The 26,610-nt window shown below is 38.1% G+C and overlaps 2 protein-coding genes across 2 annotated transcripts; both read left to right on the forward strand.

Moving 5' to 3' along the window:
• The first annotated feature begins 9,012 nt into the window (after nucleotides 1–9,012).
• On the forward strand, nucleotides 9,013–11,485 carry LOC307023525 (uncharacterized protein). Its single transcript, XM_079656814.1, has 7 exons — nucleotides 9,013–9,039; nucleotides 9,408–9,476; nucleotides 9,581–9,675; nucleotides 9,959–10,085; nucleotides 10,581–10,698; nucleotides 10,815–10,891; nucleotides 11,326–11,485. Exons 4-7 carry the CDS (start codon nucleotides 9,972–9,974, stop codon nucleotides 11,434–11,436), a joined length of 420 nt encoding a protein of 139 aa, XP_079512940.1. The 5' UTR covers nucleotides 9,013–9,039; nucleotides 9,408–9,476; nucleotides 9,581–9,675; nucleotides 9,959–9,971; the 3' UTR covers nucleotides 11,437–11,485.
• An 8,314-nt stretch (nucleotides 11,486–19,799) lies between these two features.
• On the forward strand, nucleotides 19,800–26,610 carry rpl37 (ribosomal protein L37). The gene is made up of 4 exons (XM_079656998.1): nucleotides 19,800–19,896; nucleotides 21,175–21,310; nucleotides 22,253–22,337; nucleotides 26,502–26,610. The coding sequence occupies exons 1-4, from the start codon at nucleotides 19,894–19,896 to the stop codon at nucleotides 26,569–26,571; spliced, it is 294 nt and encodes a 97-aa protein (XP_079513124.1). The 5' UTR covers nucleotides 19,800–19,893; the 3' UTR covers nucleotides 26,572–26,610.

Genomic DNA, 26,610 nt, shown 5'->3' on the forward strand with positions numbered 1-26,610 from the left:
ATGGAAAGATTAGCTTATTTCTTCAATACCTTCCAGGTCATGTGAACTAATCACTCAAAATCAATGCTGGGTCAAAGAACTACACTGGCCGCATAGGACACACCTCTTTTTATTGCATTTTAACACTCTAAATATTTTTTATTAATATTTTGATGGAAAAATGAGCTTATTTCTTCAATACCTTCCAGGTCATGTGACCGATGCACTCAAAATCAGTGCTGGGTCAAAGAACTACACTGGCTGCATAGGACACACCTCTTTTTATTGCATTTTAATAGTCTAAATATTTTTATATTAGTATTTTGATGGGAAAATTAGCTTATTTCTTCAATACCTTCCAGGTCATGTGACCTAATCACTGAAAATCAATGTTGGGTCAAAGAACTACACTGGCTGCATAGGACACACCTCTTTTTATTGCATTTTAACACTCTAAATATTTTTATATTAGTATTTTGATGGAAAAATTAGCTTATTTCTTCAATACCTTCCAGGTCATGTGACCTAATCACTCAAAATCAATGTTGGGTCAAAGAACTACACTGGCTGCATAGGACACACCTCTTTTTATTGCATTTTAACACTCTAAATATTTTATATTAATATTTTGATGGAAAAATTAGCTTATTTCTTCAATACCTTCCTGGTCATGTGACCGATCCACTCAAAATCAATGTTGTGTCAAAGAACTACACTGGCTAAATAGGACACACCTCTTTTTATTGCATTTTAATACTTAAAATATTTTTATATTAATATTTTAATGTGAAATTGAGCTTATTTCTTCAATACCTTCCAGGTCATGTGACCTAATCACTCAAAATCAATGCTGGGCCAAAGAACTAAACCGGCTGAATAGGACACACCTCTTTTTATTGCATTTTAATACTTAAATAATTTGTATATTAATACTTTGATGCAAAAATGAGCTTATTTCTTCAATACCTTCCAGGTCATGTGACCGATTCACTCAAAATCAATGTTGGGTCAAAGAACTACACTGGCTGAATAGGACACACCTCTTTTTATTCCATTTTAATACTTAAAATATTTTTATATTAATATTTGAATGCAAAATTGAGCTTATTTCTTCAATACCTTCCAGGTCATGTGACCTAATCACTCAAAATCAATGCTGGGCCAAAGAACTACACTGGTTGAATAGGACACACCTCTTTTTATTGCATTTTAATACTTAAATAATTTGTATATTAATACTTTGATGCAAAAATTAGCTTATTTCTTCAATAACTTCCAGGTCATGTGACCGATTCACTGAAAATCAATGCTGGGTCAAAGAACTACACTGGCTGCATAGGACACACCTCTTTTTATTGCATTTTAATAGTCTAAATATTTTTATATTAGTATTTTGATGGGAAAATGAGCTTATTTCTTCAATACCTTCCAGGTCATGTGACCTAATCACTGAAAATCAATGTTGGGTCAAAGAACTACACTGGTTGCATAGGACACACCTCTTTTTATTGCATTTTAACACTCTAAATATTTTATATTAATATTTTAATGGAAAAATTACCTTATTTCTTCAATACCTTCCAGGTCATGTGACCTAATCACTCAAAATCAATGTTGGGTCAAAGAACTACACTGGCTGAATAGGACACACCTCTTTTTATTGCATTTTAACACTAAATATTTTTATATTAATATTTTAATGGAAAAATTACCTTATTTCTTCAATACCTTCCAGGTCATGTGACCTAATCACTCAAAATCAATGCTGGGCCAAAGAACTACACTGGCTGCATAGGACACACCTCTTTTTATTGCATTTTAATACTTAAATAATTTGTATATTAATACTTTGATGCAAAAATTAGCTTATTTCTTCAATAACTTCCAGGTCATGTGACCGATTCACTCAAAATCAGTGCTGGGTCAAAGAACTACACTGGCTGCATAGGACACACCTCTTTTTATTGCATTTTAATAGTCTAAATATTTTTATATTAGTATTTTGATGGGAAAATGAGCTTATTTCTTCAATACCTTCCAGGTCATGTGACCTAATCACTGAAAATCAATGTTGGGTCAAAGAACTACACTGGCTGCATAGGACACACCTCTTTTTATTGCATTCTAACACTCTAAATATTTTATATTAATATTTTAATGGAAAAATTACCTTATTTCTTCAATACCTTCCAGGTCATGTGACCTAATCACTCAAAATCAATGTTGGGTCAAAGAACTACACTGGCTGCATAGGACACACCTCTTTTTATTGCATTTTAACACTCTAAATATTTTATATTAATATTTTGATGGAAAAATGAGCTTATTTCTTCAATACCTTCCAGGTCATGTGACCGATTCACTCAAAATCAGTGCTGGGTCAAAGAACTACACTGGCTGCATAGGACACACCTCTTTTTATTGCATTTTAATAGTCTAAATATTTTTATATTAGTATTTTGATGGAAAATTAGCTTATTTCTTCAATACCTTCCAGGTCATGTGACCTAATCGCTCAAAATCAATATTGGGTCAAAGAACTACACTGGCTGCATCGGGCACACCTCTTTTTATTGCATTTTAATACTTTAAATATTTTTATATTAATATTTTGATGGAAAAATTAGCTTATTGCTTCAATGGAGGATCCTGTGACCTAAGATGTTCATCGTCATAACCACACTGTAGCTATGTTCGTATGACAAATAAAAACCTTGAACCTTGATTCATGAATTAAAGTGCTACTTGTTGTTTTGCCCGCTGACCGGCTGGTCCTGTTGCTCGTCTTTTTTTTGTAACTAGCTGATGCTCAATCTAATCCTGTTCTTCAAAGTCACTGTCGGACACATTCTGATACACCTTCCTCTTCCTCTACATCATCGTCAAATGGTTCTCTCTCTTCCAAAATCATTTGCAAGGCCCTCTGAGCAGAGCATAATTTGGCCATCTTGATCAGTTGTGATAAGACACACACACACACACACACACACACACACACACACACACACACACACACACACACACACACACACACACACACACACACACACACACACACACACACACACACACACACACACACACACACACACACACACACACACACACACAATTTCCACATTCGTGTTAGCCCCGAACCTCCTGTTTGTAATATAAATGTGTAGTACAGTGGGTGGTCATTTTAAATGTGTTTTGATATAAGTTCTTCACAGAAAATTAGCCAACGCCATTGAGTGTGAGGTTGAACAAATAATGTATCATATCATTTTTGTTGATTTATTTATATAGATTTTTTGATTAGATCATAGATACGTCCATGAGTTAAGACCATGGTTAAGACATGATATGATGATTCACACTCATGTACAGGTGGCGGTATGCACCTTTAAAGTTGTTTGCAATACGCCAAACATCGAGAGAAGAAGAAGAAGAAGAAGAAGAAGAAGAACACGAAGAAGATATTTTGGAAACCAGATCACATTGTTTGATCTAAAAATGGTGCGCTTCAAAAAAGGCAAGACAAAGAAAGCTTTAGACCTGTGGCAACAAGCAGGAGGTAGAGATTTCATCACCAGGTCTTTAATTTCTCATGGTTTTAGTGAAGTTAATGTTACAACTGAGCAGTGGTCCTCAGTTACACTTACAGTGTTTAAAGGTAATAAGAAAGAGCATCTTAAGTGGTTGAGGGTCATCTGGGGTGAAGACCGACGTGGAGTCCGGACTGAGGTGCTTCAAGCAGGTACTGTTAAAAAATAATTTTGATGAGCCCCAGAGCAGAGTCCCGCCTCGGATACCCGGCGGATAACCCGCAAAATAGTTGTGTAACGGGCAGACCCGGCGGCAGACATACGTCTCTGGGCGGGCATTTGATTTGCCAGGGCGGGCCCACCCCGAAACTTACATTTCCCGGGAAATCTGAATTGTCAACGGGGGTGGGGACTTAAGCAAGCACGCAGGCAAACTTGAGGAGCGTACACAGTGTGGAGTGAGGTTGAGCGATAAAGAGAAGGGGGAGAGAGAGAGATTGAGCGAGGGGCAGATAGCGTGTGCAGCGGTCTGTTTGCGCACAGAACCGGAGTTTGTGAGAGAGCCGGCTTGAGAGTCAATTTCTCTGAGTTGCCATATTCCTTTCATGAACCACTTCCTGATATCCATTGTTGCAGATAAATATAAATGATAATAGACAAACTAACCTAGCAAGAGTATACTGTCAGGCTGCTGTGCCGCATCTCACTCAAACACCCACATGACTCAACCCAGCGAAAAACCAGTCTCGCGCGCAGCCTTTCATTCAGAATTTCATTCAGAATTTCATAGCAAAATAAAAAAAATGATATTAAACTAATCTTTCAACATAGTTTAAAACAAAAATAAATATTAGGACAGAGCCCTACAAATAACAACCATAAACATAATAATAAAACAATTACAATGTTGTATTCAGCCCTGATTAAAACTGCGGGCCCAAATCCTGGATGGGCGGGCCCAAATCCTCGATGGGCGGGCCCGGCCCCATGGGGCTCGCCCATGACGCCGGGTCTGGTAACGGGCAAAACATACACGTAGGCCCATTTCCAGGGGTGCACATAACTGGTACGCAGGTACGCATGCGCGGAAACAATCTGAATTGCGTACCGTCACTTGTGTCACAAAGCGCATTTGCGTACCGTGGTACTTGTGAAGCTTTTCCAGAAGGCGGTTCGATCACCGGACGACAGAGTCGGTCTCCGTGTGCACAGACGGGGCTAATGTTAACGTCGGTCTGTACAACGGAATTGTGCCAAAAACTACGCCAACCGGCTGCGGAGGGAGACTCACTGGAGAACTGCGCTAAAACAGCTGATCACAACGTTCACGCTCTGTGGTCACGAAGTACTCCACTAGCCCCCCCAAAAATTCACAACGGGTCGGGTCGTGGGTCTTATATCATCAGGTCGGGTCCAGATTTGACTTGAAGATAATTGCGTGTAACGGGTCGGTTCGCAGTTGCTACTGAGCTGAGAGGGTTCGGGTGGTTGCAGATTTGCAAAACTGGACCCATGCAGGACTCTGCCCCAGAGGCTTTTAAGTTGAAGCTTAACCCTTGTGAATCCCTTTTTAAAAACATTACTCTGAAAACACTAACGACAAAAATGTCTGCATCTAAAAATACTGTAATAAAGATATTATAGGCTATGTTAATAATGTTGTTCCACTTTCAATTACTTACATTTTTTAACCCAATTCAGTGCTGATCATAATTATCAAATGTTCATTCACTTTTATTTTTTTCGCTAGGGATTTGAAAGTCACTATTTTGATTACACATTATTAAGAACATGTTTCCAAAACACTAACATCTTTACCAAATGCCGTGTCATATTCTTAACACAATCAGAATGCTCGCAAAATTAAACAGTAGCCTGGATAATACATTTCATTAGGGAGGCATAAGGGTTAATGTTCTTATTTAATTAAATACTACAGCCATCACAGTAGGATGTTAACATAATTTACTGTAATTGACCCAAGGATGGCAGATTGCTTAAAGTTGCATTGTAGTCATGCAATAAGAGATACAGTAGTTAAATGAGATTTTTTACTTTTGTAATGTTTGTATTTAGGAAAATATGTCAGTGAAAGAGGGAGAGATGGACAGCACAGTATCAAGAAACAGTCTTACAGCGCACCTACGGGTGAGGAAGACGAGGACACAAGTCAGGATGAAAAGGAAATAAGTAACGCACAGCCACAGTCTGAGATAGACACAGAAGAGTCAGACCAACAAAGTACAGAGACAGACACCAAAACGACAACAACAATGAACAGAAAGGGACAAAGAGGCAAGGACAAGAAAGGGCCAGAAAAGGATAAAAAAAGAAAAAGAAACAAACGAAAAACAGGGACAGAGCCTGTGGGGAAAGATGAAGATAAGAACGATGAAGAAAAACAGTCTTACAGCGCACCTACAGGTGAGAAAGACGAGGACACAAGTCAGGATGACAGGGAAATAAGTAACGCACAGCCACAGTCTGAGATAGACACAGAAGAGTCAGACCAACAAAGTACAGAGACAGCCGCCAAAATGACAACAAAAATGAACAGAAAGTGCAAAGCAGGGCCAAAAAAGTTCAAAATTGCCATGACAAGAAAACAATGGAACAAAATTAAACCTAAACATTGCAAAAAAAAACTCCGTCCCCCCTGGACTGATACATTTTATCAGGAATTTTTGAAAAATAATCCATGCTGCACACTTGCTTTCAAATACCAGCATGTTAAGACAAATGATAGCCGTAAAAAGAATTCGCCATTTTTCTGTGCCTCTGCAAAATGCACATTTAATGGATGCAACGCTGTCTACAGTTTCTCAAAAAAGAACAGGCCAAAATCAACGGATAAAAAAATATTTTTTAAAGTCATGCGCATTGGTGAAGTTATACACCATAAAAATCAAAGGCGATTTAGACCAGCAAAATACACGAGAAGAGGAACAATTTCCAAAGCCTTAACCAGTGGTGTCAGCAATTATTATTACACTATGTTGAGACAGACACCAGTAGAGGAAATAATGGCTGGTAACATAAGCAGAAGCCTCACCAAAGACGTATTAAAGAAAATATCCTCTGAAGTGAAGAAAAGTGCAAGGCTCCACGATGACATGATGCTTGAACTCATGTTGACTCAAAAAATAATCAAAGAGAGCAGCAGTCATGCATCATCAAAAGGCTATCTTCAGCACCTACAAATTGATCCGTTTGCTGTGCATTTATACACAGATGCTGGAATAAAGATATTGACTGAGCACTTGAAAAAGCCAACACCTACGGCCCTCTACCTTGATGCCACAGGCAGCGTGATACAGAAAATTCCTGATCAAAATAAGCGGGTCTTGTATTATGCTTTGGTTTTGCCCGGAATGGGTAAGGATAAGCCTCCCTTGCCTGTCACAGAACTGATCACCAATAGCCATTCCATTCCATCTATTTCCCATTGGCTCATGGAATTTAAGAGAAAGTTGTCTTACACAACAAAAAGAAAGATAGCACAGGTTGAGACAGATTATAGTTGGGCTCTGATAAACAGTGTGCTTCTGTCTTTTAACAGGGAAAATATGTCAGTGTACCTTGACAGAGCATTTGAGATAGTGTCTGGACAAACTGAACTGATTCCTAACTTCACTGTGCTGCATCTGTGCTCTGCTCATATCATGAAGGCTGTGTCACAAGCATTTGGAAAAAAAACTGTAGACAGAGGCACACAGGAATATGCAACATTCTGTTTCGCGTACATCCTGAACTGCACAAGTATGCAGGAAGCCTTTGATGTTTTTTATCATATGTGTGTGCTTTTGATGCAGAGGAGTACACTAATTTGGTGAAACAGAGCAAAATGTACCTCGACAAGTGCATTTTGCAACTCGGGACGTGAAACTGGAGGAAAGTGGACATGTAATGGGAGAGGAGGAAAGCAAAATGGAAAAAAATGCTCATAACATTATTGGAAAGTCCCCTTTTACACAAGCTTTTCAAGTCAGACGGGACCAAGCAGAGTGTGACATTCTCTCTGACGATGCTGTTCATGTAAAAAACCACTACCTCTGTCCTGGTGCCATTGATGCACTGTTAAAAACTACATGGGCATCTTCCTATTGTGGAGTGGTTTGTTGCTTGGGGATCTGTCGCGACATAGAAAAGGTACCTCTAAAAAAGATGGAAGTCATAAAACCAGGGATACCAACTGCCATGTTGAGCTCTGGTTTGGGTTGGTCAAACACTCCATCCTTTTAAAAAAAAGTACCTGAGACCAGCTGAGTTTGTCTCCAAAATGTATGCCTCAATACAAAGGAAGATATATAGAGCACATTCAGCAACACAATCTGCCAATGCATATTCTGGACAAAAACTTTGGACATCCTAGCAGGCCAGATGATGACCACGAGGAACAGTGGAACAAGCGGGAAAGTTCTGCTGGTCACACCAAGCCCAAGTCCAAGTACTTCAATCCACCAAAAACACTACCCAACCCCAAGAGCCCACCTGCCACAAGGTGAAGAAAAGAAAAGTGGACCAACAGGAAAAATATGCACAGGGAAATGTGAGTTTCTCTAAGACTTACTATGTTCAGAGTGTGTAAATTGTTTTCCAGCATTTTCATTGTAACAATGGAATAAGTAAATATTGTCAGAAAGTAAAGCATGGACTAAATTGGTGAGTGAGGTGAAGGACAAAGGACATGAAGTATTATAACCCAATATGATTAGGTGCATGTTGTAGGGGGAGAATATGAAGATGAAAAATATAAATACAGCATACAAACTTATAACAGAAACTAGATTTCTAAATCAGACTTTAAACTGCAATTACAGTTTCTGTTCCTGAGCAGCCTGTTTAATGTCATTTAGTGAAAACTCTAAAAGGGACTGAGGTTAAATGCATACACATGGACAGTTTAATTATATTTTGTGTATGTAGCTTTGATGGTGCATACAAAAACAAGGCCTCCACCCAAACATTCAAGATTGTTAACCCTCTGGTATCATTCAAATGCGCTACCCTAATTAGTCATTCGGGACAAAAATGTCCAGAGTGATACCGGAGGGTTAAAAGATTCCTCAAGTGTCCATATTAAACAGAATGCATCTATTTCCCCTCAATCTTGACTTAGTTGACCTGGCTGTGGAAAAAAAAGGACACCGAGGTGGTCGTGGCAGTGCTCCCCTCACAGATGAAAGGACGCATCTTACTTATCCGCCACTGTGAGCTATGCTCACTTCGACCCCACCAGTGGTTGACAGGGGAGGTATGTTACTACATGTTTCAAGTGTCTGAAGTTTCACTCTACACTGTGTCATTTTCTTTATCTAGCATTTAACGATTTCTGCCCAAAAAAGTATCTGAGGAATATGCATTAATTGTCAAATTGTTATGATTTTTTTTGCCAGGTAATTGAAGGCGTGTTTCATGTTGCTGCCGACAAATTCGGCGTTTGTGAACAAAATGTACTTGCTAAATCACTACACAGCAGGTGTCATTTTGTTCGGGGACAAGAACTCAGCTAACATCTCACAGTTTACCAAAGGTAATGTGTGTGGTCTGTGTATGTTTATGTGTGTGGTGTGTTGTGTTTGTGCATGGTGATACTTTAGGGGGAAGTAGGTGTGGATTTGATATGTGGGCTCACACTCACCCATTAGGTACATGGAGTGAAGCATTGGCTGAGATCTTAAATACGAAATTAACTGAGATTATTTTACTGTATCCTCTCTGAAACTATAGTCATTAGTTAAATCACCTGATAAAATCTACTTACTTTTGAATTTCCATACCAACACTTGTTTTAAGCACGACAAATGAATGGCACAAGAACATAATTGTCAGACTAATGTTGTTGTTATTTTTACCTTAGCCTTCAAGTTTGTTTTAATCCTTTATTTGATGGCATTATAGGTAAAATTTGACAACTATGAAGCTGTCCTGTCCTTTGTACTTGTCAACAACAACCACTGGAAGTTGCTGGTTTGTAATTATTTTTGTTATTGTATTATTTCTGTTAAAGCACAAGACTTACATGGTGAAACCAAAAATATTTTTGGATGAAAAGTGCTTTTACTTTTTCACAGTACATTCATGCCAAAACCAGCACCGTATTCCTGGTGGATCCAGCTCAAAGCATCGAAGAGCTTGATGACTCCGAACATGCTGCCAAAAGAATACAGTCAAAATTCAATAGATATTTGAAAATTCAAGGAAAAACTATATTTAAACGTAAAAAATGTGTCACATTTAGTTACATTCATACTCACAGACAGCATTGAAAGCATTTTCAACAGTCTGATACAGTCTGTGTTCAGACAGTGATATCTATAGCTGACCTGTGGCTGCCCCTTATACAAATAAATGGTCATATGGTGAATACAAACAGTATGAATTTCTGTTACATTATCTTTAGGAGCCACATAATTAGAAATGTAAAGTGTGTTGACATTATCCTTTCTCAGGGAGTACTTCAGGATGAGGAGGACACGCCACAGCATAACAGACTGGGTGGATGTTAAGTGGAAGGGAGGCGTTATGGGTCACCCACTTCAAAAGGATGGATGTAGCTGTGGTGTCGTTGTTGTGAAGGTGAGCTGAAGAGATTCTGTTTTCATCCAGTTAACAAGCAGAGTTTTTAATGTGAAAGACAGTTTAATGAAAGGACGGATTTAAAAAAGCTGTCAAAAGTAGTGGTTGACCGATAAAGGTTTTTTAAAGGCCGATGCTGATCCCCATAATATTTAGCAGGCAGGTTGGCCAATGGACAATATATAGTATAATGCCGATATCATGTTGTTGTTTATTGTATTTTTCACAACTGACAACAATTGGATTATGACACAACATTGTTGAACTTAAATTAGTATTCACTTGAACACAGAAAGTTTAATTGACAAAACTTTGCTTCTGAATATCTCAAAATTCCAATAATAGGACCGGTCTATATCAATAATTAAAGGTTTTGGGAGACATTCTAGTCAAGGGTGGATGTTTTCTATAATGTGTCTCATGTTTTTGTCTGTATCTGTATTACTATACAATAAAGAAGAAAAACCCTCCATAACATAAGTGTTGTTTGTTTAGATGGCAAAGGCAGTCATGGAATCCTTCCCTCTGATCCCGAATGTGAATTTCGAGTGTTCAAAGAAATACATGACACAGGAGAGGAGAGAACTGGCTCTCGAAATCCTTGAGGCATCAGGTAAATAAATATGAATATATGTATATGTATATATGGGTGTCTGTATGTATATATATATATATATATATATGTATTTATATAGAAGCTGACATACATGTATTGTTATCTTGTTTCAGTCTTTGATGAGCACACTTATTGTGCTATGTGTGCTGCCTTAAGGCCTCCAGGATCTGGATCTCCCATCACAGACTGGGTGAGCTGTTGTGAAGAAAATGTGTAATTGTGATGTCTACATTTATTTATTTATTTAACAGGGACAGTGCACATTAATGAACATTTCTGTAAATATGCCAGAGTTAGCCAAGAGGCTATTTTTCATCTGTAGTCCCTGGACAGATTTTAAAAGTCAACCTAAAACACATTTAATTTTAAACAACTAAATACAATACATTTAAAAAATGCAACACTCACTACTGGAATACTTAAATCAAAAAATGTAAAAGACAGAACAATAAAACAAAAAAAATAAAACAAAACAATAGAGCATGTTAAAACACAGGGAGTGGGTTTTAAGGAGTAGATGATTGTGTCAGCTGATTCCTCACTAACACTTGAGTATTAAGACAACTGAATGGTAATCTAAGGTACAAATATATTATAAATACATTATTTCTTTCACTTCAACAGGTTCAGTGTGATGACTGCGAACGATGGTACCATGCCCAGTGTCTGGCAATGGACAGCAGAGACCTTAAAAAGGCAGAGACAGGATATTGGAAATGTCCTTTGTGCAAGTAATACTTGAAATGTGCTCAATGATGACGATTAGTAAAACATGTGTCCTGTGTAGCCTTGTTTGTATTACTTTCTGATCATTAATCACTGGGTCACATGACAGGGAAGCTATAGAAAAAACCCTGAATTTGTAATAGAAATATGAATATTAAATAGAGGATGTAATATTATCCGATATAAAGAGCTGTTTCTATTGTGTACAGACTAGTATTCAATTAATAAAGTGATTTTGAGTCATTAGTTATTGAAGAAATAAGCTAATTTTCACATAAAATTATTAATATAAAAGTATTTAGTGGGTTAAAATGGAATAAAAAGAGGTGTGTCCTATTCAGCCAGTGTAGTTATTTGACCCAACATTGATTTTGAGTGATTATGTCACATGACCTGGAAGGTATTGAAGAAATAAGCTAATTTTTCCATCAAAATACTAATATAAAAATATTTAGACTATTAAAATGCAATAAAAAGAGGTGTGTCCTATGCAGCCAGTGTAGTTCTTTGACCCAGCACTGATTTTGAGTGAATCGGTCACATGACCTGGAAGGTATTGAAGAAATAAGCTCATTTTTGCATCAAAGTATTAATATACAAAATATTTAAGTATTAAAATGCAATAAAAAGAGGTGTGTCCTATTCAGCCAGTGTAGTTCTTTGGCCCAGCACTGATTTTGAGTGAATCGGTCACATGACCTGGAAGGTATTGAAGAAATAAGCTCATTTTTGCATCAAAGTATTAATATACAAATTATTTAAGTATTAAAATTGAATAAAAAGAGGTGTGTCCTATTCAGCCAGTGTAGTTCTTTGGCCCAGCATTGATTTTGAGTGATTAGGTCACATGACCTGGAAGGTATTGAAGAAATAAGCTCAATTTCGCATTAAAATATTAATATAAAAATATTTTAAGTATTAAAATGCAATAAAAAGAGGTGTGTCCTATTCAGCCAGTGTAGTTCTTTGGCCCAGCATTGATTTTGAGTGAATCGGTCACATGACCTGGAAAATATTGAAGAAATAAGCTCATTTTTGCATCAAAGTATTAATATACAAATTATTTAAGTATTAAAATGCAATAAAAAGAGGTGTGTCCTATTCAACCAGTGTAGTTCTTTGGCCCAGCATTGATTTTGAGTGATTAGGTCACATGACCTGGAAGGTATTGAAGAAATAAGCTCAATTTCGCATTAATATTATAATATAAAAATATTTTAAGTATTAAAATGCAATAAAAAGAGGTGTGTCCTATTTAGCCAGTGTAGTTCTTTGACCCAACATTGATTTTGAGTGAATCGGTCACATGACCTGGAAGGTATTGAAGAAATAAGCTCATTTTCGCATTAAAATATTAATAAAAAATATTTTAAGTATTAAAATGCAATAAAAAGAGGTGTGTCCTATTTAGCCAATGTAGTTCTTTGACCCAACATTGATTTTGAGTGAATCGGTCCCATGACCAGGAAGGTATTGAAGAAATAAGCTAATTTTTCCATCAAAATATTAATATAAAATATTTAGAAGGTTAAAATGGAATAAAAAGAGGTGTGTCCTATTCAGCCAGTGTAGTTCTTTGACCCAACATTGATTTTGAGTGAATCGGTCACATGACCTGGAAGGTATTGAAGAAATAAGCTCATTTTTGCATCAAAGTATTAATATACAAATTATTTAAGTATTAAAATGCAATAAAAAGAGGTGTGTCCTATTCAGCCAGTGTAGTTCTTTGACACAACATTGATTTTGAGTGGATCGGTCACATGACCAGGAAGGTATTGAAGAAATAAGCTCATTTTTCCATCAAAATATTAATATAAAAATATTTAGAGGGTTAAAATGGAATAAAAAGAGGTGTGTCCTATTCAGCCGGTGTAGTTCTTTGACCCAACATTGATTTTGAGTGGATCGGTCACATGACCAGGAAGGCATTGAAGAAATAAGCTCATTTTTCCATCAAAATATTAATATAAAAATATTTAGAGGGTTAAAATGGAATAAAAAGAGGTGTGTCCTATTCAGCCGGTTTAGTTCTTTGACCCAACATTGATTTTGAGTGGATCGGTCACATGACCAGGAAGGTATTGAAGAAATAAGCTCATTTTTCCATCAAAATATTAATATAAATTTTTTAGAGGGTTAAAATTGAATAAAAAGAGGTGTGTCCTATTCAGCCGGTTTAGTTCTTTGACCCAACATTGATTTTGAGTGAATCGGTCACATGACCTGGAAGGTATTGAAGAAATAAGCTCATTTTTGCATCAAAGTATTAATATACAAATTATTTAAGTATTAAAATTGAATAAAAAGAGGTGTGTCCTATTCAGCCAGTGTAGTTCTTTGACCCAACATTGATTTTGAGTGAATCGGTCACATGACCTGGAAGGTATTGAAGAAATAAGCTCATTTTTGCATCAAAGTATTAATATACAAATTATTTAAGTATTAAAATGCAATAAAAAGAGGTGTGTCCTATTCAGCCAGTGTAGTTCTTTGACACAACATTGATTTTGAGTGAATCAGTCACATGACCTGGAAGGTATTGAAGAAATAAGCTAATTTTCGCATCAAAGTATTAATATACAAATTATTTAAGTATTAAAATGCAATAAAAAGAGGTGTGTCCTATTCAGCCAGTGTAGTTCTTTGACACAACATTGATTTTGAGTGAATCGGTCCCATGACCAGGAAGGTATTGAAGAAATAAGCTAATTTTTCCATAAAAATATTAATATAAAAATATTTAGAAGGTTAAAATGGAATAAAAAGAGGTGTGTCCTATTCAGCCGGTGTAGTTCTTTGACCCAACATTGATTTTGAGTGAATCGGTCACATGACCTGGAAGGTATTGAAGAAATAAGCTAATTTTCGCATTAAAATATTAATAAAAGATATTTTAAGTATTAAAATGCAATAAAAAGAGGTGTGTCCTATTCAGCCAGTGTAGTTCTTTGGCCCAGCATTGATTTTGAGTGATTAGGTCACATGACCTGGAAGGTATTGAAGAAATAAGCTCAATTTCGCATTCAAATATTAATATAAAAATATTTTAAGTATTAAAATGCAATAAAAAGAGGTGTGTCCTATTTAGCCAGTGTAGTTCTTTGACACAACATTGATTTTGAGTGGATCGGTCACATGACCTGGAAGGTATTGAAGAAATAAGCAAATCTTTGCATCAAAGTATTAATATACAAATTATTTAAGTATTAAAATGCAATAAAAAGAGGTGTGTCCTATTCAGCCAGTGTAGTTCTTTGACACAACATTGATTTTGAGTGGATCGGTCACATGACCAGGAAGGTATTGAAGAAATAAGCTCATTTTTCCATCAAAATATTAATATAAAAATATTTAGAGGGTTAAAATGGAATAAAAAGAGGTGTGTCCTATTCAGCCGGTGTAGTTCTTTGACCCAACATTGATTTTGAGTGAATCTGTCCCATGACCTGGAAGGTATTGAAGAAATAAGCTCATTTTTGCATCAAAATATGAATATACAAATTATTTAAGTATTAAAATGCAATAAAAAGAGGTCAGTCCTATTCAGCCAGTGTAGTTCTTTGACCCAACATTGATTTTGAGTGAATCGGTCCCTTGACCAGGAAGGTATTGAAGAAATAAGCTAATTTTTCCATCAAAATATTAATATAAAATATTTAGAAGGTTAAAATTGAATAAAAAGAGGTGTGTCCTATTCAGCCAGTGTCGTTCTTTGACCCAACATTGATTTTGAGTGAATCGGTCACATGACCTGGAAGGTATTGAAGAAATAAGCTAATTCTTGCATCAAAATATTAATATACAAATTATTTAAGTATTAAAATGCAATAAAAAGAGGTGTGTCCTATTCAACCAGTGTAGTTCTTTGGCCCAGCATTGATTTTGAGTGATTAGGTCACATGACCTGGAAGGTATTGAAGAAATAAGCTCATTTTAACATCAAAATATTAATATAAAATATTTAGAGGGTTAAAATTGAATAAAAAGAGGTGTGTCCTATTCAGCCGGTGTAGTTCTTTGACCCAACATTGATTTTGAGTGAATCGGTCACATGACCTGGAAGGTATTGGAGAAATAAGGTCATTTTCGCATTAAAATATTAATATAAACATATTTTAAGTATTAAAATGCAATAAAAAGAGGTGTGTCTTATTTAGCCAATGTAGTTCTTTGACCCAACATTGATTTTGAGTGATTAGGTCACATGACCTGGAAGTTATTGAAGAAATAAGCACATTTTTCCATCAAAACTATTAATAAAACGTATTTAAAGTATTAAAATGTGTGTTCAATAACTGTATGCTCTGGAGTGAATTTGCTTCATATTCGCATCATGATCGAGAAGCTGTCGATTTATTAAAAAGAACATTTTTCTTGTGTAATTGTAAAAGTCATTTGTTGATGGTCCCTAAATAAAAGCCTCGTTTTGCGGAGAAGATCTCCCCGTTAAACTGACGCTGCTGGCGGGTCCGGGAAACTGACGCTGCTGGCGGTTCCGCGAATGTCCGTCGAATATCCAACCTAAAACCAAATTCACCGCGGTCAATGAATCCCCTAAAATGCAAAAAGCCTCGATGCCAAGCGCGAGTTCTCTTCATTAGATACGGTCTGCGACAGAAAGAAAAAAACACATCGTCCATGCCTCATCTGAAATCTGAGCAAAGCTGCGTGACTGAAATGTGGAAGCAGCAGGATCAGGATGCTCTTCTTCCTCCGCCAGCCGGGGGCGCGCCTCCTTCAGAGGCTCCTCACGCCAAAACCCAAGGTCATCATGTTCTCCTTCACACACACCTTGCTCTGAAACACACACCTTGCTCTGAAACACACACACCTTGCTCTGAAACACACACACCTGGGCTCTGAATATACACACACACCTGGGCTCTGAATATACACACACACCTGGGCTCTGAAACACACACACCTTGCTCTGAAACACACACACCTGGGCTCTGAAACACACACACCTGGGCTCTGAATATACACACACCAATTGCTCTGAAACACACACACCTGGGCTCAGAAACACACACACCTGGGCTCTGAAACACACACACCTGGGCTCTGAAACACACACACATGGGCCCTGAAACACACACAGGCTCTGAATATACACACACCTGAAACACACACACCTTGCTCTGAAACACACACACCTGGGCTCTGAATACACACACAGGCTCTGAATATACACACACCTTGCTCTGAAACGCACACACCTTGCTCTGAAACACACACACCTGGGCTCTGAATACACACACACACACACACACACACACACACACACACACACACACACACACACACACACACACACACACACACACACACACACACACACACACACACACACACACCTGGGCTCTGAATACACACACACCTGGGCTCGGAATCACACACACCTGGGCTCTGAAACACACACACACACACACACACACACACACACGCGCACACACACACACACACACACACACACACACACACACACACACACACACACACACACACACACACACACACGGGCTCTGAATACACACACACCTGGGCTCTGAAACACACACACACACACACACACACACACACACACACACACACACACACACACACACACACACACACACACACCTGGGCTCTGAAACCACCAGACTCAGGGACAGTCTAAGACTATTAAACACCTGAACTTTTGAAAGAACATCCATAATGTACATAACTCTACTGTATAACTGTAGCTAATGTGCAAATGACAATAAAACTTTGAATTGAATTGAATTTTTAAATAAAACAAATACACGCACCTGGCTCACCTGATCTCCTTACGCTGGTCCAAATGTCCCAGTCACTAAAACTGTGTTACATAATCTAAAATGAGATTCCATGCAAAACCACTGTGCATGCTTTCCTTCCTGCAGCTGGTTTGACGCCTCAGCATTTGTCTGTTTCCTTTATGCATGATTACATTCTGCAAAATGGCTTTATTTTAGTGCTGGTTTTACGGACTTGTCAGCCAATTGAAACCCTTGAGAGCAGCATTGTTGAAAGCTCACAGCTGCAGCTCCTTAAAAGCCAAGGTCCTGACAGAAGGAGACTTTATTAGTGCTATTGATCTCTTCCATTGTCCACCCTGACAGCTGTTTTAATGTGTCATCGAAACCCATCTGGCCCTTTGCACCTTTACAAGCAGCAGAGGACAGGTGCTGTGTGGGAGGTACTAACTGACAGAACATCATTATCGAGACAGAATGTTTTAATTGAAATGTGGAAAATGTGGAAATATTGGAATACGTTGTCGTGCCATTTGGGGACATTTGGATGGTTGAGGGGCAGTACACAAAACAGCCACAAAGCAATCATAAATATTAAACAAATATGAAATATGCAGTCCCACAATAAACCTATTTAAGTCACAGGAAGTGCATTAGCAGTGGTTTTGAAATACACTCACACACACACTCATACACTCACAACAGCATGCATCAACTATTATAATAGAAATCACTTGAACATCATAAAAGTATAACAAATAATCAAAAAAATCCACATTGCCCTGACCAAAACACCATCACTCTTGTGTGTTTTTGTAACAGACTACTGCATTGTAATCAGCCCTGCATCTCAATTAGTGATTAGCCAAATCTGTTAAGCACATTTCAGTGGTGTTACTTTAAGCTTTCTGCATCTTGAACCACCGAAAAGAAAAATGGAAACACCAGCAGCATTACACGCTTTAGCCATTCAATGTATTTTCTGCCAGTGAGCCTATCTGGGACAGAAGAAGAAAGCAGACTTCCTGATGTGCAACCAAATCAAATCAAATCAAGTTTTATTTATATAGCACATTTATAAACAATTTTTGGTCGAGCCAAAGTGCTGTAAATATAATAAAAATAGCCTACAGTAGAGACACTTTACAGCTAATACAACTGCACAGATTGTTCAGAATATCAGTATGAGAAAAAAATACTTCAGGACCTGAGGATCTCTGGCCAGATTGCAGACAGCATGCAGTTCCTCCGGCATGTTCTGCCCTACAGCTCCTCCTGCAGGGCTCCAAAGGGAAATACACAAGAGGGTTCAACACAAAGGACAGTGTGTAGATTGAAGCAGACACCCTGCAAAGACAGCTCCTCTCTGCCCTTTATCCACGGTTTGATTCTGTATGCCATTGACTTGTTATCATGAGTGTGACTTGATGAACCTGACGGAATAAAACATGAACTATTGGTTCCTAATGACCCCTGCTGCCTCCTACTGTGTATGTATACATGATATAGTAAATTCAAGGCCGACAAAACAAGTATGCTGATCCTAAGCTAGAGTTTTTTGTGTGTAAATGTTTATTGTAATTCCATTAAACACACATTTTCCATGGCTTCCTCTGTATGAGTGTATGGGTTACAAATGATTAATGATCTTTTATAACATATTATGTTTACACTGGGTTTTAAGTATCTGATTTTGTTTCATAATTATGATTGCATTTCTATATTAGGCGTATGGCTAGGTTTAATTTTGGAAATATTTTTATAAACAACACGGCAGGTTGAACACAATATAGAAATCCACATAGTACATACAATCAATTAAAGGTCCCATGGCATGGCCATTTCTACTGATCATAATTCCATTGTTGAGGTCTACTAGAGTAGATTTAGATTGTGCAATTTTCCAAACTCACATTGGTTTCTCAAACAGCATCTCTGTATAGTATGTGTATTCACTCCTCTCTGTCCTACACGGCTTGTTGTAGCTCCTGCCCCCCCCCCTGCGAGACACAGCGAAACCCAGCCTGAAACACATACACACCCGCAGCCTGGCTGGGAGTTTGTGTTACGACGTTACGTTACGTCACTATACCCGAAATACGTCACTGTACCCAGGAAGAAAAAGAGAAATCTCCAACGAGGCGTTCTGGGGCAACATAGTCAGGTCTTTTCTGTGTTAGAGTTTTACTCGCTACAGGGTGTACTTTGAGGGTTTGTGACTCTGTAGACCGTTCACATGCAGGAAAAGTTACATAACACACAAGGGGACGGGTAATAACCAGAAAAGCATGACATGGGACCTTTAAACAACACATTGGAAAATATAGGTTAATTTAAGGTTAATTAAATCTATAAATAGTATAATCTACTAACTGTATTTTTATTCTTCATTGAAAAAACTAACAAATTACAACAAAAAAACGTCAGCAACATAAAATTAATCCAACAAATAATGCATTATTTGTTGATATTTTATGAGTTTGTTGTTCAGTCAGTGTTTGTAACGTTGATAATATGAATAAGTTAAACATGTTGGACTTAAATGATTTAGATTTGATTAAAGAAAAAATAAAATCTGATGTGTTTCTATTATTTAACTACGGGGGACACATTTCAGTGTTACACAGGAAGCAGCGCGGAGGGGATTTCAAGCGGCACACTCGCCCCTTCCGGTCTCTTTTCCCTTAGCCACCGGACGAAAATGGTAAGCAGCAACGCTGGCGGAGAGAAATCTCCAAACATCTAAGTAATGTTTCATTTATCCGACACAAACTGTTGCTGTTTCCATGTCGGATAATCATCTTTACCGTTTGGGTGAAATATTTTCGGGATGAAAGTGGATTTTAATAAAAAAATAACATTGTTCATGTTGCTAGGAAGACAGTGTTCAGATGCTACTGTTAGCATTCAGGATCGTAAGCAAAATGGGCCTAAATTAACCGGTAAAAAATCACCACATAACATTGAAAGTACTCTAAATAATCCTGTTATACCCGCCACGTTACTACAGATAAATTACGTTATTGTTGGTGTTGGGCTTTAGCAAGGTACAATGCTTACTAGCTTGTCCATAGCAGTTAGCATATCTAGCTTTAAGTGTGCTTCCTCAGAGTGTACACACTGAAGGCATGAAACTGGCTTTTATTTTTATAGCTAAAAACTGAAAATTGGATTTCCTTTTTGTGCCTTTTATAATATGTAAACAAGAATTGGCAACTTGCTCACACCTGTACAATGCTTCACCTCTGCTATACTTCTTGCATTCAAAGTTGAGCACGAGTTATTGTTTGTATTTTGCGAAACCGATGTACTTTTGAGGGTTTAGGGTTGTACTTGACTGTTTTTATATTGATTTTATATCTTATGTATGTGCATGAGGTGGGCAGACATGTTGAAAGGCCACAATATAATGTAGTCGGTAAAACACCACCAGAAAACAATAGAAAATTGAGTTGGACAGGATGATGCCTTTTTGGTGCTTTGTATTTTAAAACGTAATAATGCACATGTTTTTTTACTTTACTGTTTTATATTGAGGTGTTTCTGTGTTCCTACTTGTGTACATGAGGTGGCAGAACACCTCACTATAATGTAGTCAGTGCAACAACACTACTTTATACTCAATGTTGACATAATTGGCTTAAAACCTAACAACTGGTGTTAACAATATGCATCCTGAAAGTACACTTAATGGCAGAGTAGCTCTAATGGCTTCGACTACAGGTGTACTTAATGTGTCCACTAAGTGAATCTATGTTTGAGCACAGATCCATATTGCATCCCTTGCGTTACATATCATGTGTTTGCTGCTCAGAGTCTTGTCTGTGATGTTCCAAACACAAATGTCTGAACATATGATTTCCTGTGATTCGTACTTCTGTTCTGAGACAAGACCATGCAGAGCTTTCGAACTCTTGATGATAGAAATCTGTGGGAATTGTTTTTCTGATCGCTTCTTTTTATTTATTCCCACCTCCTTTAGACGAAGGGAACTTCATCTTTCGGAAAGCGCCGGAACAAGACGCACACTTTGTGCCGTCGTTGTGGATCCAAGGCTTACCATCTGCAGAAGTCCTCCTGCGGCAAGTGTGGCTACCCCGAGAAGCGCAAGAGGAAGTGTAAGTGACCAAATAAAGTGTTTTTTATTATGCCCAAAACTGTTATTGAATACTCTGCAGATCATGTCCAAAAATTACCATCACAACTTCCATAGAATATATATTTTAATGTCATCATACGAAGTACAACGACATTTCTTTGGCAACTCTCACTGCAGTAAAAAATAGACAGTAATATATAAGTGGTAAAAGCAGAGGTGACAGTGCAACGAGATCAAATTCAATGTGCATATTGACACTTGCCGTCTAAACACGTTCAATGTACAAATGTAGTGTATTTCTAACTGTTCATAAAGTGTTAGTCATATATTTTTATTCCGCAATCGTCCCTAATACCCAACTTGATTTTCTGACGAACAAAAGTAGAAGGAGGCTCTCATGACAGACGCTGGAGTCGGACAATTAGAATTGTTTCACTTGTGTTTGAAGTATGTCTTCAACGTGAGCCGAATTTCACGATAATTGCCCTTTTTTTTAAACGTATAATTTAGGCATATTTATTGGAAACATTGCAAGTGCGCCGTTGAATCTGTAATGGACAGAAAAACACATTTTCTTAGATATATCCAGTCAATTAATCATTTGATGTAAAACCGACTCGTTTAGTCGTACGATTTGTATTTAGGTATCTCTACGGTCTCGTTGAAAGACTCATCAATGCTGCTTGCCGATGATGTTGAAAAATAAATGTCTGAACAATTGATTCAAAATGATATCAGTGATTTCTCTGAGGTAAGCATCATTGATGAAGAGCAGAACACCACAACTACCCTCCCATCATGCATCACAAGTGTAGAGATATATCACGTAGAACCAGTTCAGGTGTTTGCTCGTTAGCTGGGACACTTCAGAGCATCTGATCCATCATGGTTATCACTTACACCTTTGAAAAAAAGGACCATTTTCAGTTTCAACCGGATTTATTTTTGGTTTGTTTTGCAGACAACTGGAGCGCTAAGGCCAAGAGGAGGAACACCACCGGAACCGGCCGTCTGAGACATCTGAAGGTCGTCTACCGCAGATTCAGGTACGATTCAAGATGTGATATTCACACAGCACGGAGCAGGGCTTTCCTTTCAGACTTTTTATTGTGAAGCATTCATTTAAGAGATAACCAACATGCTGCTTTTCCATATACATGTGTGAGGAAAGTACTTTTTAAAATGAATGAAATGGGAAGATGGACACAGGTGTGATTTTTAGTGGTTAAACATCAACCTACAAGAGATCCTAGTCTTCTCAAATAGAGGTGAAGTCCCTCCCTTTCCTCCATGGGACCTTATTTCGGATAAATATGTATTGAAGTCAATGAAGAGAGAACACGTATCTTTCGATCCCGTTTGAATTTTGCCACGAATTACACATATGATGTTTGTCCATTTAAAAGATAATTTTGCAAGTAAATTTTTTTTAAATGTTTCGTTAAACTGAGAAGTAACACTTTGTGTGAAACCGCTCAATGAACTACATCTCCCATCTCGCACCACACACCCAGACGGCCGTCACGTTTGCACATTTCACTTCTTTCTTTCAGAATGAGGCGGAAAGTATTAAAAGAGGTGAAAATCACTCCAAGTCTGGGCATGTTGAGAGCTGTACACACACACAAGGGGAGTTAGTCGGTTCATTAGAGCCAGCATGCGGGACCGGGACTCTGGGATTTGTAGTCTTTCTAGTTGCGTATTTTTCATAGTCTTATATTTCAACAGTTTTACGACAAACTGACTTTTTTGACATGGAAATAATTTTTAAGATTGAAAAACATCATATGTGTAATTCGTGGCACAATTCAAACGGGATCGAGAGATAATCTTTCTCTCCATTGACTTCAATACATACTTTTTTCAGAAATAAGGTCCCATGGGTCGGAAGTAGATGGGCGGGACTTCGCCTCTATAGAGAACTTTCTACATGTGTTTCTGGTGATGCATTAGAGGTTTTCCCACTTCATCTTTAATGTATGAAAAGTGTCGGTAATGTAAACGATGTAATGTCGTCTAAACACCACGGTGAACGTGTGTTTGCGTGATCTCACTCGTACATCTGTGAGACACGATAAGCACTTTCGATGTAATCCAGATTGTAGTAAAACATTTTTTGATTTATCAACTTTTTACTACAAACATTGGATCTGCTGTTGACATGTTTTCAACACGTAGCATAAGCAGGCTTCCTGCAGCTCCACCTGCCAAGAGCAATCAGGATCATTAATGATATCAGGCTGTGATGAGAAACAGTATTATGTTGCCAGTGTTATTGACATAGTGAAATTAACAAAATACGGGAGTCTTCGCAAACAAATATGGGTTAAAACAAATGTTTACACACAACGATGTCATTACTTTGATATTCATCCTGAATACACAGCTTTTCACTCAGACAGTAAACATGAAGCTGTAAACTAAATATCTGGTACCTTGAACGGTCAACACTGCCTCGACTAGATTGCTTTATTTATCTTGAACTGAACCTAAAGTCCAACACTGTCCAATACTCGCTCCCCCCTGAAATCAGCAGCGCCCTATATAGTTAGTTTGATAGGTTTATTTTTCCGCTACTTGCTTCCCCCCCCCCCGCCCCGCCCCACCCCACGGGTAGCTTCACCAACAGAGTATGCTCCAAGCATCAGGTCATGATCATCAGCTGAATTTGATTGGCTGGTAACTCGGGTTGAACCAGGACAAGGCTCACAACCATTAGCCATCTGTTGACCATCATGACTACTGTATTTACATCTATTTAAGTCCTGTCATATTCAAAAACTGCAAATATCCGCTGTCTACGTGTTTGGGCCTTAAAATGATTAGGAAGATCTGACTTATTATTATTATTATTGTAGGCCAATATTACAAACAAATATTTTTTCGGAGTTTAGGATGGCAGAAGACACTACACTACCCAGAATCCTCAGCTATCGTTTGGGACTACGTACAACGTGTGTACAGTAGACACACGTTGCCCCCCCCCCCTTAACCTGTCTGCCTCTTTTCCCCTACTCCCCCCCCTACCCGGCTTGTAAAGCGACCTTGGGTTTCGTGAAAGGCGCTATATAAATATTATTAACACTAAACGTTAGTGAAGTGTAATCGCGGTAAAATATCTGCAAAAATTAAGTTCGCCATGTTTTTATTGTTACATTGAGATGCCAATAAGAATCCTTTTGCTCGTATCATCTCAGTTTAATCAACCAACGATAGGATTTGACGGCTCAATACAAAAGGACCACATTTTGTGATGACGGGTGTGAAATTAGAACAAAATGGTGACTTCAGTTTTTCAGAATAGAAGCACTTACACTTCATCTATGGTATTAAGTCGCTCGAGCTTATTTAAATATGACACCAGGTGAAAATATAACACTAAAGGATATAACTCTCTACGGTCTCGTTGAAAGACTCATCAATGCTGCTTGCCGATGATGTTGAAAAATAAATGTCTGAACAATTGATTCAAAATGATATCAGTGATTTCTCTGAGGTAAGCATCATTGATGAAGAGCAGAACACCACAACTACCCTCCCATCATGCATCACAAGTGTAGAAATATATCACGTAGAACCAGTTCAGGTGTTTGCTCGTTAGCTGGGACTCTTCAGAGCATCTGATCCATCATGGTTATCAGTTACACCAGAGTGGATGCCTGGTCTTGGTAAAGCTGACTTTTCGGGACTTGTTTGTTACTTTTTTTTAAATACAAATGCTGAACTTGTCATTTGTGCCCCAGACTTCCTGTTTGTTAAACAAGTCACGGAGAGTTAAATAGTTTTGAATTAATCATCAGTGACTAACAGCTGTGGTTACTGTAGCTGGTTACATAGCTAGTTAGCGCACTAACCGCCAACTACAGCAGTGGATGAGAAACTGAAGTTGCTTTTAGTAGTGAGATGTATTTCTGATATTAACGGTCACGAGAATAGGAATGACCAACAGATAATAACTTGAGATATATATTATGGAGAAAACCACGAATTAGATTTATTTTTGTACTTGTCATCTGTTATGAAGTTAATCTGTTTACCTCCATGTGTTTATTTAGTGAAGTATGCTTTGTGAATATTCCCTTTTTTTTTTTTTTAAAAGGTCCCCTATTGTGCAAAATCCACTTCATGTCTCTTCTACATCAACATGTGTCCCCTCTTCTTCATGTCTCTTCTACATCAACACGTGTCCCCTCTTCTCCATGTCTCTTCTACATCAACATGTGTCCCCTCTTCCTCATGTCTCTTCTACATCAACATGTGTCCCCTCTTCTTCATGTCTCTTCTACATCAACATGTGTCCCCTCTTCTTCATGTATCTTCTACATCAACACGTTTCCCCTCTTCTCCATGTCTCTTCTTCATCAACATGTGTCCCCTCTTCTTCATGTCTCTTCTACATCAACATGTGTCCCCTCTTCCTCATGTCTCTTCTACATCAACATGTGTCCCCTCTTCTTCATGTCTCTTCTACATCAACATGTGTCCCCTCTTCTTCATGTCTCCTCTACATCAACATGTGTCCCCTCTTCTCCATGTCTCTTCTACATCAACATGTGTCCCCTCTTCTCCATGTCTCTTCTACATCAACACGTGTCCCCTCTTCTTCATGTCTCTTCTACATCAACATGTGTCCCCTCTTCTCCATGTCTCTTCTACATCAACATGTGTCCCCTCTTCTCCATGTCTCTTCCACATCAACATGTGTCCCCTCTTCTTCATGTCTCTTCTACATCAACATGTGTCCCCTCTTCTTCATGTCTCTTCTACATCAACATGTGTCCCCTCTTCTCCATGTCTCTTCTACATCAACATGTGTCCCCTCTTCTTCATGTCTCTTCTACATCAACATGTGTCCCCTCTTCTTCATGTCTCTTCTACATCAACATGTGTCCCCTCTTCTTCATGTCTCTTTTACATCAACATGTGTCCCCTCTTCTTCATGTCTCTTCTACATCAACATGTGTCCCCTCTTCTCCATGTCTCTTCTACATCAACATGTGTCCCCTCTGTGGAAAGAGACTCTGAAAGTTTCAGGAACAAAGATTCTCTCTCTTTTTGATCCATTTCTATAAAAACCTGTCTGAAAATGAGCTGATCAGATTTTGGCCCCTTTATGATGTCATAACGATGTGTTGTCTTGTGTAACCATTAGCCAATCAGTAACCAAGGTAACCAGACTCCTGCGTTAAACCTCTCATCTCTTTCCTCAGGAATGGTTTCAGGGAAGGCACCACCCCCAAGCCCCGCCGTGCCGCAGTGGCCGCCTCCAGCTCCTCCTAAATGCACATTTTTGTTTAAATAAATGTGATGTTAAACAGA

The sequence above is a fragment of the Notothenia rossii genome (assembly GCF_949606895.1).
Source record: "Notothenia rossii genome assembly, chromosome: 11".
In the NCBI taxonomy this organism is placed as follows: domain Eukaryota; kingdom Metazoa; phylum Chordata; class Actinopteri; order Perciformes; family Nototheniidae; genus Notothenia; species Notothenia rossii.

Excerpts from the sequence above, each read along its gene's own strand:
- LOC307023525 (XM_079656814.1), top strand. The coding sequence starts at position 9,972 with ATGAGGAGGACACGCCACAGCATAACAGACTGGGTGGATGTTAAGTGG. Across the intron at positions 10,086-10,580 it reads GTGGTGTCGTTGTTGTGAAG|ATGGCAAAGGCAGTCATGGA; the intron begins GTGAGCTGAAGA and ends TTGTTTGTTTAG. Across the intron at positions 10,892-11,325 it reads GATCTCCCATCACAGACTGG|GTTCAGTGTGATGACTGCGA; the intron begins GTGAGCTGTTGT and ends TCACTTCAACAG.
- rpl37 (XM_079656998.1), top strand. Across the intron at positions 21,311-22,252 it reads CGAGAAGCGCAAGAGGAAGT|ACAACTGGAGCGCTAAGGCC; the intron begins GTAAGTGACCAA and ends TTTGTTTTGCAG. Across the intron at positions 22,338-26,501 it reads GTCGTCTACCGCAGATTCAG|GAATGGTTTCAGGGAAGGCA; the intron begins GTACGATTCAAG and ends CTCTTTCCTCAG.